We start from the raw sequence: 17,060 nt of genomic DNA on the forward strand, positions 1-17,060 counted from the left end.
CACCCCAGAGTCTACCTTCCATCTCTTGCTCTTCCTGTGCTGTTTCTGCTTTCTGGGGGGTTTGAGGGAACTTCAACACAGGGTTTCTTTGTGTAGCCTTGGCTGTCCTGGAACTCACCTTACGGTCCAAGCTGGCCTCCACCAGGTCAGCTGCCTCTGCCTCCTCCTGAGTGCTTCGACTAAAGGCCTACACTCTGCTCCTGTGACATTTGTATTTGTGTGGTTTTGTTTTTTCAAGACAAGGTTTCTCTGTAGCCCTTGCTGTCCTGGAACTTGCTTTATGGTCTAAGCTGGCCTCCAACAAAGGTCCACCTGCCTCTGCCTCCCAAGTGATGGGATTAAAGGCATGCAGCACCACTGCTCAGCTAAATATTTTTAAGGTTTATTTCTTTATATATGCTTTGTCTGCACGTACACCTGCACATCAGCAGAGGGCACCAGATCCCACTATTACTATCAGCCAATCATGGTTGCTGAGACTTAACCTTAGAGCCTGCATTGCTCTTCCCCTGTGCTTTTCTAAGTAAGCTAGTTCCATTCCAATGCCCCAGGCCCTCCGAAATAAGGGCGAGACCAGTGCTTTGGTCCACGAGTGTTTATGGAGGCTGGGTCACCCTGGGAACAGGTGGGAATTTGGATCCTATGTGGCATGGCCAAGTGGGGGTGGGTAACTAAAGCCGGAAAGTTCACTGAGCAGACCTGAACTCTAAGATGCCCTTCGGCAAGAAACCTGTTGGGTCTGGCTTCCCACCCGGACCTGGTTCTTCAGCACACACCTAGCTTCCTGTGAGACCTTGCCACCTGGTGCTAGGGGAGCATGCCCTAGGGCCCTCACAGAGCCCCACCTGCAGTGATGAGGCGTGGGTATTGATTGCCTTTGTTGGGTGACTGGACTGGTCTCTGTCCTGGGGTGGACCCAAAAGAACACCAGCTCCATCGCGGACTGACTGACTGAAACCGCGCTGTGGAATAAAGCCGGCTGCCGTGTTTGTGTATCTATGCCCATCTTGCCCTGTCCCTCTGATTGTCAGGCTGTTCACGGGTTCTCAGTCTGTACGCCTGCTGTAGATACCCAGCCTGAGAAGCATCTAAAATGTGCTCCAGCAGAATATGGTGACATACATGACATGACGCGATACCTAGGGGAGGGGGGTGAAGCCAAGACTAGTTGCTTGAACAAACTGAAAAAAGAAAAACCCAGGCTTGGGGGTAGGAGGAGGAGGGTTGGACAAGGACTCCGGGGGCGGGGAGAGTGCGGAGGGATCGGAAAGGGGCAGGGACAGAACGCGGAGGGATCAGAGGAGGCGGAGATAAAACCTCGGACCTGAACATCCTATTCAGGGAGGGAGGAGGCGCCCGCGCGGTGACTCTGGGTTTCAGGAAAACAGCCAAAGACGGTTGATCAGTTCGTGGACTCAATATACGGGGACTGGATGTATGTACAGGGGAAACTGAGTACTGGACTCAAACTGGGGAAGGAGGTGTCGATGGAACTGGCCCCAGGAACCACGGCTGCTGACCTCTGACCAGTGTAAGTACTAGTACCAGGCACAGGAGGGGCTGTGGTCCTTGTGTTCGGGCAGAGTAGGGCTTCTCCATCACTTGTCCTGGACATGCCTCCGCTCGTCACCAGCATCCCTCGATGCCGGGCATGCGCGATAGGGTGCTTCTTCTTCCATCCTCCAGACCCCATGGTGGAAGGGAATCCAAATGTATCTGCCTTGCAATTGGAAATCAACAGTGCCACCGTCGGCAAATGCTCATTCCCTGTGGGTCTAAAAACTAGTACGTTTAAAAAAAAAAAAAGAAAGAAAGAAAGAAAAGAACGAAAAACTAGTGTGTTCTATTTGGACAACTGCTCCTGCATCAATTTCCCTCCCCCACCCCGAATATTGAGCACTGAATTCTCAGTAATCCAGGTCTCAAGGTTGTTCTCCAGCCTTTACGCTTTCAGAGATCCCCAATTAAATGAAGCCCTGTCCCAAAGCCCTCTCCAACCGAGCTGCAGCGCCCTCGGGTTCTTAGAGCAGAGTATGCTGAGTCCTGTGGTCCCGCTGTGGGGAGGAAGGGACAGGGTCTGAGAGGGGGCTGGGGGCTGGACTCCTCCGGGTCGGGCGAGCCTGGAATCCTCTCCCCCACACCCACCTCAGAGTAGCAGCAAAGTCGTCTGCACCCCTGAGTCTGAGGGAAAGGGGCCAAGTTCTGGAGTCCTGGATCTGAGGGAGTGAGGGAGGAGGCACTGAGGTCCTGGAGAATGACTCCCCGTCTTTCTCCCAGGGAGCCCAGGGAACATGGCTGAGGCGTACCAGGCCTCGAGCCTGCTGTCTTCACTGAGTTCCGACGGGGCAGAAGTGGAGCTCAGCTCCTCAGGGTGGCAGGAGATTTACCTCTCTGCCCTGCGCTCCTGGAAAAGGCATCTCTGGCGTGTCTGGGTGAGGAGAACTATTGGCTGGTTTCCTTCTGGGGATACAGGTACTGATTCTGGGGTTCCTGAAACCACTTCTGAAGATCTGGATGGCCAGTCCCAGGCCACTGTTAACTATGGCTTCCTCCGGGATGCTCTGTCCCACCTCCTGGCCTGCCCACTTCGCTCACCCCAGCTGCCCTCCCCATGTAGCTCCTCCCCCAACAACTTCTAGTATAGTCCTTAGCTTGGATTTATTTATTTATTTGTTTACTGACTGACTGACTGACTGACTTATTGGCGCCAAGGTTCAGAACTCAGGGTTTTGAACAACCTAGGACAGCTTGAATGACCCTCTCACCCTCTTAACTGGCAGATTCCTGGAGGGTTCCCTACCACCACGCCACGCCTCCACTAACCCTTCATGGTGGATTCTAGGAAGAGACTCTCCTAGGCTCAGCCCCTTATTGGGGAGTAGGCAAAGGCTACACTGTGCCCCCAACTCCTTAAAGGAATCCTGAGCTCTGCCCTGTACGCTCCAGAGAGTGACCCAGGGCCTGTCCTCCGAGGGCGCGTGGCTGAAGGCAGCCTTTTCTCACCACAGAAGGACTTTCTTGCTGGCGTGGTCCCTGCACCCCCCCTCAGCTGGCTCTTCCTCTTCAGCACAATCCAGCTGGCTTGCCTCCTGCAGCTGGACCCTTCCCTCGGATTGATGGAGAAGATTAAGGAGCTGCTGCCCGACTGGTGAGCATCTTCCTCTCCCCCCAGTCACCACCCCCAGTCACCCCCACAAAGCCGCTCTGTGCTCGGCCTGTCAAAGAACCGTCATTTCTGGGTGCAGCGGTGCATAGGCCTTGAATCCCAGCCTGAGGAGGCAGAGGCAGAAGGATCTGGTTTACAGTGAGTTCCAGGACAGCCATGGATGTTACTCAGAGAAACCCTGACTCGGAAACAAAAATGTCATTTCTGGAGCTTTCTTAACGACTGTTAATAGAGGTGCAGCCAAGAGCGGGAGAGGGTCTTCATCTTTTCCACTCCATAGCTTCATTTATCTATTTTGGATTTTTGAGACAGGGCTTCCCTGTGTAGTTTTGTATGTCCTGTAACTTACTCTGTACACCAGGCTGGCCTCAAACTCAGAGATCACCCTGCCTCTGCCTCCCGAGTGCTGGGAGTAAAGGAAAGGTGTGAGCCACCACTGCCCATTTTGTTGTTGTTGTTTGGCTTATTTTTGCTTTTGTTGTTGTTGTTTGTTTTGTTTTGTTTGTTTGAGCTAGGGTCTTCTAATGTATGTAGTACTAGCTGTCCTGGAACTCATTATGTAGTGAGCAGAATAGCCTCGGACTCAGACCCGCCTCCCTCTGGTGCCACATCGGGTTTTCAGGACTGACAAGCTCTTATCATATACTCAATTCTGAAGTGAGTCGGGGTCAGGAGTTGTGGCTCAGCAAGTAAGTGTTCATCCCAGCAGAGGCAGGGGTTACATGGGAAGATCCTTTCTCAACACACACACACACACAGACACACACACACCAGGCAGAGCCCCCGTTAGACACAGAAACTCCTAGAAGGAGTTCATGATCCAGTCTAGAGAAGGACATCCTCTGGGGGCGCTGCTGTGATGTGCCTGTTGTGTGAAACCTGGAGCCGGTGGGGAGCAGTGGTTATGAGGCTAAGCTCTGAGCTTCCTCTACCACACTGCACTCATTGGTTTCCCGGTGTGATTATTTATTATTTATTCTTTTTTTCTTTTTCGAGACAAGGTTTCTTTTTTCTTTTTCTTTCTTCTTTCTGGTTTGTTTTTGAGACAGGGTTTCTCTGTGTAGCCCTGGCTGTCCTGGAACTCACTCTGTAGACCAGGCTGGCCTTGAACTCAGAAATCTGCCTTCCACTGCCTCCCAAGTGTTGGGATTAAAGGTGTGTGTGTGCCACCACTGCCCTTGACTGAAGCCCTTGCTGTCTCTGTAGACTTTGCCCTATGTAGACCAGGCTGGCCTCAAACAGTTTGTCTCTGACTCCTGAGTGCTGGGATTAAAGACAGGTGCCCCCACTACTACCCACTACCTACCCACTACTACCCACTACTACCCACTACTACCCACTACTACCCACTACTACCCACTACTACCCACTACTACCCACTACTACCCGGTGCCTAGCTTTTTTTTTTTAAAGATGGGGTATCAATCACTGTATCTCAGTCTGGCCTAGAACTCCCATAACCCCCTACTTCAGCCTCACAAGTGCTAGATTACACAATTCCCACCCCTGGCTAAAACTCGTGAATTTGTGTGTGTATTTCTTTATGGTAGGGTTTCATGTACCCTAGGCTGTCCTCCATCTCACTATGTAGCCAAGGATGGACTCATCTCCCTGCCTCCCCAGTGCTGGGGTTGTAGGACTGTGCCAGCACACTCAGCTGATACATTGAGCCCAGGGCATTCACATTGCCAGGCAAGCACTCTGCCCTGGCGAACCCCCTGGAAAGTCCCAGGAAAGTGGTTTTAGAAGCTTGGTGCCTCCCGGAGGGTAGTCATGGGCAACAGCAGGACACACCCACTTAATTTTTTTATTTTTTTTTGGATTTGGGGTTTTTTTGTTTTTTGTTTTCCCCCGAGACAGGGTTTCTCTGTGTACCCTGGCTGTCCTGGAGCTCACTCTATAGACCAAGCTGGCCTCGAACTCAGAAATCCGCCTGCCTCTGCCTCCCAGAGTGCTGGGATTACAGGCGTGCGCCACCACCGCCTGGCCCACATGCACTTTATAAGGTAAATAAATGTCTGCCAAATGTGGTTGTCCCCAGTGCCCACTCTGCAGGCTCGGCCCACTGAACAGCTTCAGGGGCACCCATTTATTGATTCTCTCCCAGGGGCGGCCAACACCATCAGCTCCAGGGGCTTCTGGCAGCAGCAGTGTTTGCCTCGTGTCTGTGGGGAGCCCTGATCTTTACACTTCACGTGGCTCTGAGGCTCCTTCTGTCCCACCATGGCTGGCTTCAGGAGCCTCATGGCACTATGTCCTCACCCACGAAGACCTGGCTGGTATGTGAGCATCGAGGCTCTCAGAACAAACGCGTGGCACTCTGTTTCTGGGTCTCGGTCCACCCCACCCCCATCCCCACCCCCACCGCCGTTCTCTCTGGGTCTCTGGCTCCTGCTTTGTCGTCAGTTGTCTCCCTCTTGTCGTGCTGTCTTCCTATACCCCTCTCTCTATCCCAATAATCGTACCCCGTCCATACAGCGTACATCATGTCTGTCCTCTGAGTCAGCATCATTTCCCTCCCTCCATCACCTCCGTCCTCTCTGCCCCATCATCTCTGCTCCATCCTTCCCCCTTCATTTCCTTACTCCCTCTCCCAAATCATCTTCGTCCTCCCTCCTCCTCGCCCCAGCTGGGTCCTCTCCTCTGTCCTGCAGGCATTGGTCAGAATCTTCTCCGGGAGGCACCCGAGGCTCTTCAGCTTCCAGCGTGCGCTCCCGCGGCAGCCGGTGCCCGCCCCGCAGGAGACCGTGCACAAGGTGGGCGTGTCCTGGGGTGGGGCGGCCTCGGGCAGGCGGCGGGCCCTGACGCTGCGGTCCTCGGTTGCCTGTAGTACCTAGAGTCTGTGCGCCCTGTGCTCGGAGACGACGCTTTCGACCGCACTGTAGCACTGGCAAACGACTTCCTGAGGTTGCAGGCACCACGACTACAGCTCTATTTGCAACTCAAGTCCTGGTGTGCTTCCAACTACGTGAGTTCGGGGGCCCAGCCCGGCCCTGCAGTGATTGGCCCACCCTAACCATGCCCCTGCCACGATTAGCCTATCCAAGTGATGGGCCTGCCCCAACCCTGCTTGTGATTTGCTGGATAAAGGAATTTCTGTAAGTAGCCCCGCCTCTTAGGCAATCTCTAAGCCCCGCCTCCGTGCTCAGCACACCTCCCTCCTTTCCCGTTGTCCCCCAAATTGGAATTACCTCAGGATCCTCTCTCTGAGTTTGAGTGCCACTAGTTGTGTTAGGACCAGGATACCGACATTAGTCTGTCCACCATTTACAGCTCCCGGACGGTTTCCTAAATAGGTAGTTAGCTAGTTTGGAAGTGCTGCACTTTGAGTCGAACTCCTTGGGAAACTGAGGCACAGAATGAGTCACAGGAATCAAGAGTGCTAGCCACGGCTAATGTAGGAAACTGGAGACGGATGACAGGCAACGGGCATCCGAGAGGTGGTGAAGAAGGAGCTATAAATAGCTCAGAGATGGGCAGAGCCTGACAGCGAACCGAACCGAACCTTCCAGTTGTTAGCAGGACTTAGAACTGAAGAGACGAATGTAAACGAGTATGGAAAGGGGCTTCCCGCTGGTCAGAACACGGGCGTGAAGCCTGGAGTGATAGGTTTTCCAGGAATGCCCTGTGGAGTGGGAAAGATTTAGAACAGGACAGGGTGTGTAGGAAGGCCCGGAGACTGGAGGTTGGAAAGGAAACTGAGAACAGCTAGCTAACAAACGCTTGTGTTAATCCAAGCCTTGGGCTTGCCTGGGGCTGGTGGACACTAGGGCGACAGAGGCAGGAGGATAGGGGGTCTGGAGCGGAGCACCCAGGGGGGTCAGTGGGGTCTGCAATTAATGTTGTGTCTGCAGGGGCTGGAGAAAGCCAGACCTTTGTGGGCTACGTTTATTCCTTCTTTCTTCATGCTCTTAGGCCAGATTCTGCTCTTTAAAAGTATATACAGGCACGAGAGAGATGGTTCAACGGTTAAGAGATTTGTTGCTCATACAAGGGACCTGGACTTGATTTCCAGCACTCACGTGACAGTTCAGTCTCTGTAACTCCGGGTCCAAAGGACCTCAGGGTCCGTTGGTACACAGACATTTATACATGGAAAACACCCAAGCACAGAAATAAATCGTGATTTTGTTTTAAGTGTATGCAAGAGGACTTGGGGGGGGGGTGGCCCAGTTGGAGGCAGCACCACACCCAGTCTGTGGTAGACAAGGGCTCCAGCAAGCAGAGAGATATCCGGAGCCCTCAAAACTGCTCACCGTGTCGATAAATGTGGACCTTACTCACGCGTGCGCATGCATGTTCGAATGCACACATGCATGAATGAATATGTGTGTGCATGAGTGTGCAGTCCCGAAGTCCATCTCAGCCGTTTGAAGATTTTGTTGTTTTGTTTTGGTTTTGGTTTGTTTTTGTTTTATGTGTATGGGTGTTTGCATGTTTGTATGTGTGGATGTGTTACATACATGCATTGCCCACGGAGGCCCGTAAAGGGTGGAGGATCAGGTCTCCTTACCTGGAGTTATATGCAGCTGTGAGCTGCCATGTGGGCATTGAGTACCAAACCCAGGCCCTCTGCAAGAGCAGCCAGTGCTGAGCCACACCCCCAGCTCCATTTTCTCAAACAGGATCCCTTACTGGGATGTGGGGGTCTGCTGACTGACTGGGTTAGGGTGTCTGGCCAGCAGGCCACACTACCTCCCCAGCGATGAGGTTATAAGTGTGAACGACACCACCTTGGCTTTTCTGTGGGCCCTGAGGATCTGACAGGGCTTCTCATGCTTCCAAGGCAATTGCTTGCCCGCTGAGCCGTCTCCCCGGTGCCTTTGCTCTAGTGCATGGTTACATAATAGTCCATAACTTGGGGGTAGCAGGTTTTAATGAACTCATCCTTCATCTGTGGACTTATAGGTTATTACTGGTTGTTAACCATAACTAGTTTCTCCCCCGAGATCCTTTCTGCCCATGTGACACAGGAAAGTCCGTGGCTCTCTGGTCACACACCCCTCAGGCCCCCGCAGGGTCTCGGCCACCCCGGCTGAGCATCTCCGATTCTCCTCCCAGGTCAGTGACTGGTGGGAAGAGTTTGTGTACCTGCGCTCTCGAGGCTCGCTGATTCATAGCACGTACTACATGATGGTGAGGAGGGAGAGGCGGGCAGCGGGTGGCAGGGGCCTCATGGCCTTGGTGACCCATGACTTCAGTGCAGAGCACTGCCTGGGGCCCCCATCAGGGACAAGCACGGACTCAGGGTATTTTTGTGTCTCTCCCCCGCCCCCCCACCTTTGCCGCCAAGCAGGATTTTCTGTACGTCACCCCCACCCCGCTGCAGGCAGCCCGAGCCGGCAATGCCGTGCATACCCTGCTCCTGTATCGCCACCTTCTGAACCGGCAGGAGATCGCACCGGTAAGGCAGGTCGTGTGGCTTGGGGATGGAGGCGCAGGGAGCCACAGAGGGCCAAGCCTGGCTCAGGAGCCCTTGGCCTCCTGCAGACGTTGCTGATGGGGATGCGACCCTTGTGTTCCGCCCAGTTTGAGAGGATGTTCAACACTACACGGATTCCAGGGGTGGAAAAAGGTAAGGACACAACCCCCTGCCCTCAGTCCTTGCCCCTGCCCGCAACTGAGGCTAACAGCGGGACTCTAGCCAACCGTGTGGGTGGGTGTCTCTCCTGATTGTGATGCTTCCTATGTGGCCCCAGGAAACCGCTGTCCCCTCTGAGCCGCAGCTTCTTCATAAGTGAAATGGAGTGACATTGGTCCCTGGGGTGGTGTAAATTAAAGATCGCTTAAGGCGGAGCAAGCCCGGAAGTCTCTCATTTATATAAGTACACTGTAGCTGTTTCCAGACTCACCACAAGAGGGCAGCAGATCCCAGTACAGATCGTTGTGAGCCACCTTGTGGTTGCTGGGAATTGAACTCAGGACCTCTGGAAGAGCAGCTAGTGCTCTTAACCGCTGAGCCATCTCTCCAACCCAGTTTTTTTTACAATGTTTAAAAACGAAAAAATTACATCATTGCCCTCCTCAAGTCCTTCCTCAGCTCCTCCCATGTCCTCACATCCGTCCGTCCGGCGTAACCTTTTTGGTTGGTTGGTTGGGGTTTTGTTTTGGGTGGGGGGGAGGACATTGTTTTTAAGACAGGGTTTCTCTGTGTAGTTCTGGCTGGCCTGGAACTCGGAGATCTACCTGCTTCTTCCTCTTGAATGCTGGGAATAAGGCGTGAGCCACTCACTATCTCTTGGGGGCAGCTTCTTCCTCCTCCTCCTCCTCTCCTACCTCCTCTTCCTCTTCGACCCCTTCCTCCTCTTCCTCTTCTTAATTTTATTTGTTTGCTGGGAGCTGGTGGCGCACGCCTGTAATCCCAGCACTTGGGAGGCAAAGGCAGGCGGATTTCTGAGTTCGAGGCCAGCCTGGTCTACAGAGTGAGTTCCAGGACAGCCAGGGCTACACAGAGAAACCCTGTCTCGAAAAACCAAATCCAAAAAACCAAAAAACCAAACCAAACCAAACCAAACCAAAACAAAAAAACCCAAAACCAAAAAAAAAAAAAAAGTATTCATTTTATTCTATGTGTGTGTTTTGATGTGTGTATTTATGTGCACACTACCTGTGTGTCTGGTGCTCTTGGAGGGCTGAAGACCATGTCAGGTTCCTTGGAACTGGAGTTAACGCCGGTTGTAAGATGCCATGTGGGTGCCAAGGACTGAGCCCGGATCCTCTGCCAGAGCCACAGTGCTGTTTATCTCCGGGCCCTTTACCCACCTCTCCAGCCCCAGACTTTTCTTTAACTATATTTTATTTTATGTGTATGAACGCTGTGCATGCATGCATCCCTGTGCACCACATGCATGCATCCCTGTGCACCACATGCATGCAGTGCCCGTCGAGATCAGGAGAGGGCATCAGCTCTGGGACTGAAGTTACAGATGGTTCTGAGCAGCCATCCGGGTCCTCAGGAAACACTTAACCGCTGAGCCACCTCTCGGGCTCTGTGCAGACTTCTTGCCTGACGTGCAGGAGGCCCTCTGTTATAAATGAGGCGCGGTGGCCTACACCTGTCACCCAGCACTGGGAAGGTGGAGGCATGAGGGACAAGAGTTCAAAGTCATCCTCTGATATCAAAAGTGAAACTATCCTGGGCTATTTTCAGACTATGGACTACTATACAACTGTCAAAAATAACAAAATCATAGCCCAGGGGCAGAGAGCATGATTAGTAAGTGGGGTAGTCCTTATAACGTAGCCTCTTCTCACCACCATGTTCTTCCGTACTCGTCCAGACTACCTTCGTCACCTCCAAGACAGTCGGCATGTGGCTGTCTTCCACCGGGGCAGATTCTTCCGCGTGGGGACTCACTCTTCCAATGGCCTGCTGTCCCCACGGGCCCTGGAACAGCAGTTCCAGGACATCCTGGATGACCCCTCCCCAGCCAGTCCCCTCGAGGAACATCTAGCCGCTCTGACTGCTGCTCCCAGGTGAGGGCCAATAACCTGTGTTCGCAAGGGGCAGGCTGGGCTCCAGGGGCCAGGCTGGGCTCCAGGGGGCAGGCTGGGCTCCAGGGGCCAGGCTGGGCTCCAGGGGGCTGGCTGGGCTCCAGGGGGCAGGCTGGGCTCCAGGGGGCCGGCTGGGCTCAGGCCTATCCCACTCGGGCAGGAGTATGTGGGCCCAGGTGCGGGAGTCCGTGAAGACCTACGCAGCCACCGCCCTGGAGGCTGTGGAAGGGGCTGCCTTCTTTGTGTCCCTCGATTCTGAGCCCGGGGGACTGACCAGAGAGGACCCCGCAGATTCCCTGGACACCTATGCCCACATTCTGCTGGCTGGCCGAGGTCATGACCGGTAAGTCCACCCCCTACAATACCACCTACGCTCTTACAGAGGCTTAGGGCTTCTCCACAGGAGACAGGCAGACCCCACGCCTGCCTCAGCAGCTAGGCCCAGGGGTCCCTTAGAGCTCACAGTCCCCAGAACAGTTAGGTAGAAATAACAGACCTCTAACCCAGAGAACTGAACTGCTCAAGACCCCAGATACTTAGATCTTGATACTCATTTTATGTCGGAGAACATAGACGACCCCGTTCAGTTTTAGCAGCCGTATAGTATTCTAAGCCTGAGCATAGCGTAGCTTAGTTAACTGATAACCTTTGGACGTCTAGGTTATTGCTAGTTTCCGCTCTTGATCAACTTCTCCGTTGGACTGTGGTCCGCTAAGGGAGTGTGGTCCCACGATGGAGGATTATTTAACTACAATAGACCCAAGACTGAGGGTCTCTTCTCAGCACCTACAGAGCTGACTTCCTAGAAAAATGAAACCAAAAAACAGTTCCCTAAATCTGACAGCCCTGTGGAGACTGTCTGAAATCACCTCTAGGGATCAGCAGCTCCCAGAGACCCTTTGGGCTGGCACACTCCCCCAACCCCGCTGATTCCCCCCCTCCTTCCCCTCCAAGCACACCCACACACCCCAAGTCCCTCCTCTTCGGTGACCCAAACTCTTCCTGCAGCTGGTTTGACAAATCCTTCACTCTCATCGTCTTCTCCAATGGGAAGCTGGGCCTCAGTGTGGAGCACTCGTGGGCCGACTGCCCTGTCTCAGGACACCTGTGGGAGGTACGTTCCTGAGGCTGGGGACCCTGTCCAAAGACGAGCCCCGAAGGACCTTAGAGACGTACAGACCCAGGAGACAGAGGGGCCCAGCAAAGAATGCGGCTTGCCACGATGACCTGCCTGGGGCGGCGTGTCACTGAGCTTAGAGACAGAAGTGACTTTCGAGGGTCACACAGAAAGAAGGCCCGGTGACATCGAACCTAGAGCCTGTTACACCTCCCCTAGCCATGCACATGCAGAGAGGGACAGACACACCCACACATGCACACAGGAGGCTGCAGCACACATGTACACTCATGCACATACCCGTATACTCACACTGACACATGCACACAGAACGCTGTAGCACACACCTGTAATCCAAATACTTGGGAAGCAGGAGGCTTTTAATTTGAGGCCAGCCTGGGGCTACAGGCCAGCCTGTTGCAGCAGGAAACAAAGCTAACTTTGGGCTCAATTGGTGGACTTCTTGTGAAGTCCTGGGTTCCATCCCCAGTGGCATGTAAGATGGCCGCGGTGCTGCTGCCTGTGTAGGAGGTGGAGGCCGGAAGATCGGAAGTTCAGAATCAACTACACCGGCAATTCCAGGCTAGCCTAGGCTACATCAGACCCTGTTTGGAAATGAAACCAAAATGGGTTACAGGGCAGCTGAGGGAGGTAGAAACGGAGCCCAGAAGTCTAAGCTGTGGGCGCCTGCTCAGTGGGAATCTAAAACATCCCACAAGGTTGGGTTCTGGGGGCTCGCGCTCAGCCACACGGGCCCTGCTGTCTCCACAGTGACTTCTGTCCAGAAGCAGAACTAAATGACACTTTTGTCCCCAGTTCACCTTGGCCACAGAGTGCTTCCAGTTGGGCTATGCCACCGACGGCCACTGTAAGGGGCACCCCGACCCTACCCTGCCCCAGCCCCAGCGTCTGCAGTGGGACCTTCCAGAGCAGGTAAGGCTGCACTCTGCTGCTCCCCTTTGAGGCCCTTGCCTTCACCCTGAACTCATCCCCCACCCCATACCCACTGCCTAGAGTCCCACAGCATCCCCAACCCTAGCCTCACCCCCAAACCTTAACTCTACCCCTCCCCCATCCCTTCTTCACACAGATCTCTGTCTCTACCTCCTACCTCCATTCCCTGCACCCTGACTCTCAGGGGGGCCTGACCCGCCCAGCAACCGTAGCCCCGCCCACCTTCATGCTGGGTCCCGTCAGCCTTCCAGTCCAGACCCACCCCTAAGTCCCGCCTGCGCCCCAGTGTCAGCCCCAGTTATTCCTTCCACCTCCTTCTCTGGCAGATCCACCCATCCATCTCTCTGGCCCTGAGGGGAGCCGAGACCTTGTCTGGCAATATCGACTGCCATGTCTTCCCCTTTTCCCACTTTGGCAAGAGTTTCATCAAATGCTGCCGCGTCTCTTCAGACAGTTTCATCCAGTTGGTCCTGCAGCTAGCCCACTTCCGGGTCAGTGCCCGCTCGCTCAGAGCCTCCGACACCTGCCTCTCCGGCCGCCTCCTCGGGGTCTCTTGTTTTTCATCATTGTGGGGCATCTGCCCATCCAGTGTATGGGCCGCTCATTGTATTGTCGATCGGCCTTTAGGGGCTACGTGGGGCCTTGGGGGTGCGTGCAGGGTTTCCCTGGGTATCCCTGGCTGGCCTCGAACCCACAAGAGATCCACCTGCCTCTACCTTCCAAGTGCTAGGACTAAAGGCATGGACAAAACAAGCCCGGTAGGTCAGTCATCTTAACAAAGGTTGACCATCTTGTTGTGACTCAACCGTCTTCTTCTGGGTCATTCATTCTGTGTGGGTCAGCCATCTTGTTGTGGGGTCAGCCATTTTGTGAATCTGTTGTTGTGTCTCAGTTTTGCCATCTCGATTTCCTCTCCATAGCTTTAAGCAGAATGAGGTTGGTTGGCGGCCAGGTCCACAGAGACATCCCGAGGCTGCCTCACAGCTCCCTGTCCTCCGTTCCCGCAGGACAGGGGTCAGTTCTGCCTGACTTACGAGTCAGCCATGACACGACTGTTTCTGGAAGGCAGGACAGAGACGGTGAGGTCTTGCACCAGAGAGGCCTGCCAGTTTGTGAGAGCCATGGACAACAAGAAGAAGACAGTGAGTGTCTGCCTCACTGAGGTCTCCGTCGCCTGTGGCCACGTTTGCAGAGGCCTGTGGCCAGGATCTGGGGGCGGGGTGGGGCGCGGCATCCACTAGTGACCAACCGGCTCTGACCATGGGGATTCCGAATGGTCTCCCACAGACCTGGAGAGCGTGTTCCCGTCTGTCTTTAGTGGGGATGACACACAGCAGGGGAACACGTTGCAGAGAGCACTGTTTCCACTCTGATGGCCCTCCTCACTTCAGCCACAATGACACCGTGTGACCATGGCTTCTGCCTGGACCATACCTCAAATTATTTATAGCCTCTGCTCTAAACACCCCTTCCCCCCCATTGGCAAGCCCAGCTCCCTCGCCTGTGAGGTGCTGCGGTCCCCTAAAGTTCCTAAGGTCAGGTACACATCATTCCCAGCTGTGTGACCCTGGCCAAGTCGCTTCCACTCTGAACCCATTTCCCTCTCTGCAAAGCGGGGTAATATCCCTGCCTTGCAGGCATCTTGGAAGTTGGCTTGAGACCAGCTATAATCCAGGTCCTCAAAGTCGGCCCACTTCCTGTCTTTCCATGACCTTTGACTGCCCCGGGGGACCCAGGACCAACAGTGCCTTGCCCTGTTCCGGGTGGCGGTGGACAAGCACCAGGCGCTCCTGAAGGCGGCGATGAGCGGGCAAGGGGTCGACCGCCACCTCTTCGCACTGTACATCATGTCTCGGCTTCTCCACGTGCAGGCGCCCTTCCTGACCCAGGTCCGGAAGAGGGGCAGAAGGGGCAGGAGCGGCAGGAGAAGGAGGAGCTGAGAGCCAGGAGGGTGGCATTGGAAGAACTGAGTGGAGAGCGTGTAGACACGGCCACGCCGGGGTGGGGGCGCTGAGGGGAGAGTGGGGCTCAGCAGTAGAGCATCAGTCCAGAATCCCCCACTGAAGGGCTAAGTGGGGGCTTGGCCTCAGTGGTGGAGCCCCTGCCTGGCATGCTATGGGTCCGGGGTCCATCCGCAGCCCCATAAAGGAAGGAAGGACTGAGTGGTGGTGGTGATGGCCTACGCTTTTAATCCCAGCACTCCGGAGGCAGAGGCAGGCAGATCTCTGAGTTCAAGGCCAGCCGAGTCTACAGAGAGTTCCAGGACAGCCAGGGCTACACAGAGAAACCCTGTCTCAGGAAAAAAAAAGGGGGGGGGGGCGTAGGAAGGGAGAGCAGAGACCAGGAGGCATCAGGGAGGAGGCGTGGTTAGTTGGGAAGGGGGCGTGGTCAGAAGAAAGCGGCTGGCGTGCAGGGAATTGGCTTGGGAGCAGGTGAGGCTTGCAGTGGAGGGAAGGGGTTCTTCTGCTCATGTGACCGACCACCTGCTACCCACAGGTCCAGTCGCAGCAGTGGCTCCTGTCCACCAGCCAGATCCCTGTGCAGCAGACACACCTGTTTGATGTCCAAAATTATCCGGATTACGTTTCCTCTGGAGGTGGATTTGGGCCTGTGAGTGAACTGGACTGGGTCCAGCCTCTGGACAGCCAGCAGGACCGGGGTGGGGGTGGGGGCCGTGGGGGGGGGCGGACTCCTGCCCTGCGGGCGTGGAAGATAGACGGGGCTGTTGGCGTCCTTCTCTGTCCTGCTCCAGGCCACCGACCATGGCTACGGCATCTCCTACATCTTCATGGGGGAAGACGCAATCACCTTCCATATCTCCAGCAAGAAATCAAGCACAGAAACAGTAAGAGCGGCTTGAGTGCCTTCCTTGTCTCTCTCTCTCTCTTTAAATTCTGGGACTGAGCCCTTCAGAGCCCAGGGGTCCCTGATCTAGCCTCCTCCCTCAGACCTGCCTCCCAGGGCTCCCCTAGCTCCCGTCTGTCTGCAGGACTCGCACCGGCTGGGGCAGCACATCGAAAATGCCCTGTTGGATGTAGCCGGCCTGTTCCAGGTTGGACAGCATTTCAAGCGCCAGTTCGGGAGCCTTGGGGAGAATTCGGGTTATAGATATGGCATTCTCTCCTGTAAGACTGTGGATCCCAATATCCCCACATCCTCCACCAACTTGTGAGCCCCGCCCCGCAGCAGGGAGCTGGTCTCCCTCAGGAAGGAGGGCGCTGTTCCCAGGGCTTGGCTGGCGCAGACAGGGGTGTCGGGGATTCCCACACCCACCTGGTAATAAAGATGTGAGTTGGGGCAGTATCCACGGTGCTTTCTTTAGGGCACAGGTGGAGTGGGGGGCACCTCTCTCACCGTAACTCTTACCTTAACCACAGCCCACTCCATCACCTGAGCAGGTTTCATCCCAAACTCCCCAGCCAAACCGGTCAATCAGCTTCTCACAACAGCAATTTTTTGTGTTTTGTTTTTTGTTTTTTGAGACAGGGTTTCTCTGTGTAGCCCTGGCTGTCCTGGAACTCATTCACTCTGTAGACCAGGCTGGCCTTGAACTCGGAGATCTGCCTGCCTCTGCCTCCCAAGTGCTGGGATTACAGGCCTGCACCACCACCACTGGCTCTGGAACTTCCTATGTAGCCTAACTCTTGATCCTCCTGTGTTGGCCTCCCAGATGCTGGGGGGGGCGGGGGGGAGGGGTGACCACTGTATCCTACTATTGAAAATCAACTCAGATAGGAGGATGCTGAGTTCCGGGCTAGCCTGAGCTAAATAACAAGGTCCAGTCTCAAAGTGTGCTTGTGTGTGAAGCATGGGGTCGGGGGTGCGATCATCCCTTTAATCCCAGCACTTGGGAGGCAGAGGCAGGGAGATCTCTGTAAGTTCAAGGCCAGCCTCATCTGGCCTCATACGGCGAGTTCCAGGACAACTAGAGCTACGTAGTGAGACCCAGTCTCAAACCAAAGAAAACCAAAACCAAATCTAGTAACAGGCTTTCCTTTTAACCAACTGCCTCTGAAAATCAGTGGGCCATCACTTTACCAGCCTCATCTAAAAAATGGGGCGAAGGACTCTTCTAAGACTTGGGGGTGTGAGGGCCAGCACTACTCCAGGGCCCTCTGTCACAGACTCGGGGACATGATCACTTCCTCTTCTGCTCCTTCCCCACCCTCTTTGCTCTTTCTGTCCCCTCTTCCCTTTAGAGTTTGTTCTTTCTTTTATGTGGATCAGTGTTTCTGGTGTGCTATGTGCAGTGTGCATGAAATGCCAGCAGAGGGCGGCAGATCCCCCATAACCGAAGTTGAACATTGTGAGCGGCCACATGGGTGCGTG

At 54.7% G+C, this 17,060-nt stretch overlaps 1 protein-coding gene across 1 annotated transcript; it reads left to right on the plus strand.

Moving 5' to 3' along the window:
* Nucleotides 1-1,282: 1,282 nt before the first annotated feature.
* Cpt1c (carnitine palmitoyltransferase 1C) lies at nucleotides 1,283-16,023 on the plus strand. Its single transcript, XM_052163781.1, has 19 exons — nucleotides 1,283-1,531; nucleotides 2,278-2,432; nucleotides 3,009-3,148; nucleotides 5,274-5,445; nucleotides 5,821-5,922; nucleotides 5,997-6,134; nucleotides 8,228-8,302; nucleotides 8,463-8,570; nucleotides 8,657-8,741; nucleotides 10,447-10,642; nucleotides 10,821-11,003; nucleotides 11,669-11,774; nucleotides 12,594-12,710; nucleotides 13,058-13,222; nucleotides 13,739-13,873; nucleotides 14,468-14,620; nucleotides 15,228-15,341; nucleotides 15,484-15,576; nucleotides 15,721-16,023. Exons 2-19 carry the CDS (start codon nucleotides 2,292-2,294, stop codon nucleotides 15,901-15,903), a joined length of 2,406 nt encoding a protein of 801 aa, XP_052019741.1. The 5' UTR covers nucleotides 1,283-1,531; nucleotides 2,278-2,291; the 3' UTR covers nucleotides 15,904-16,023.
* The last annotated feature ends 1,037 nt before the right edge of the window (nucleotides 16,024-17,060 follow it).

Source organism: Apodemus sylvaticus, chromosome 1 (assembly GCF_947179515.1).
Source record: "Apodemus sylvaticus chromosome 1, mApoSyl1.1, whole genome shotgun sequence".
NCBI lineage: Eukaryota > Metazoa > Chordata > Mammalia > Rodentia > Muridae > Apodemus > Apodemus sylvaticus.

Bases quoted from the DNA above. Each gene is read 5' to 3' on its own strand.
- Cpt1c (XM_052163781.1), top strand. From the start codon at position 2,292: ATGGCTGAGGCGTACCAGGCCTCGAGCCTGCTGTCTTCACTGAGTTCC. The intron at 8,742-10,446 runs GTAAGGACACAA...GTACTCGTCCAG, and splicing joins GATTCCAGGGGTGGAAAAAG to ACTACCTTCGTCACCTCCAA. The intron at 15,342-15,483 runs GTGAGTGAACTG...GTCCTGCTCCAG, and splicing joins CTGGAGGTGGATTTGGGCCT to GCCACCGACCATGGCTACGG.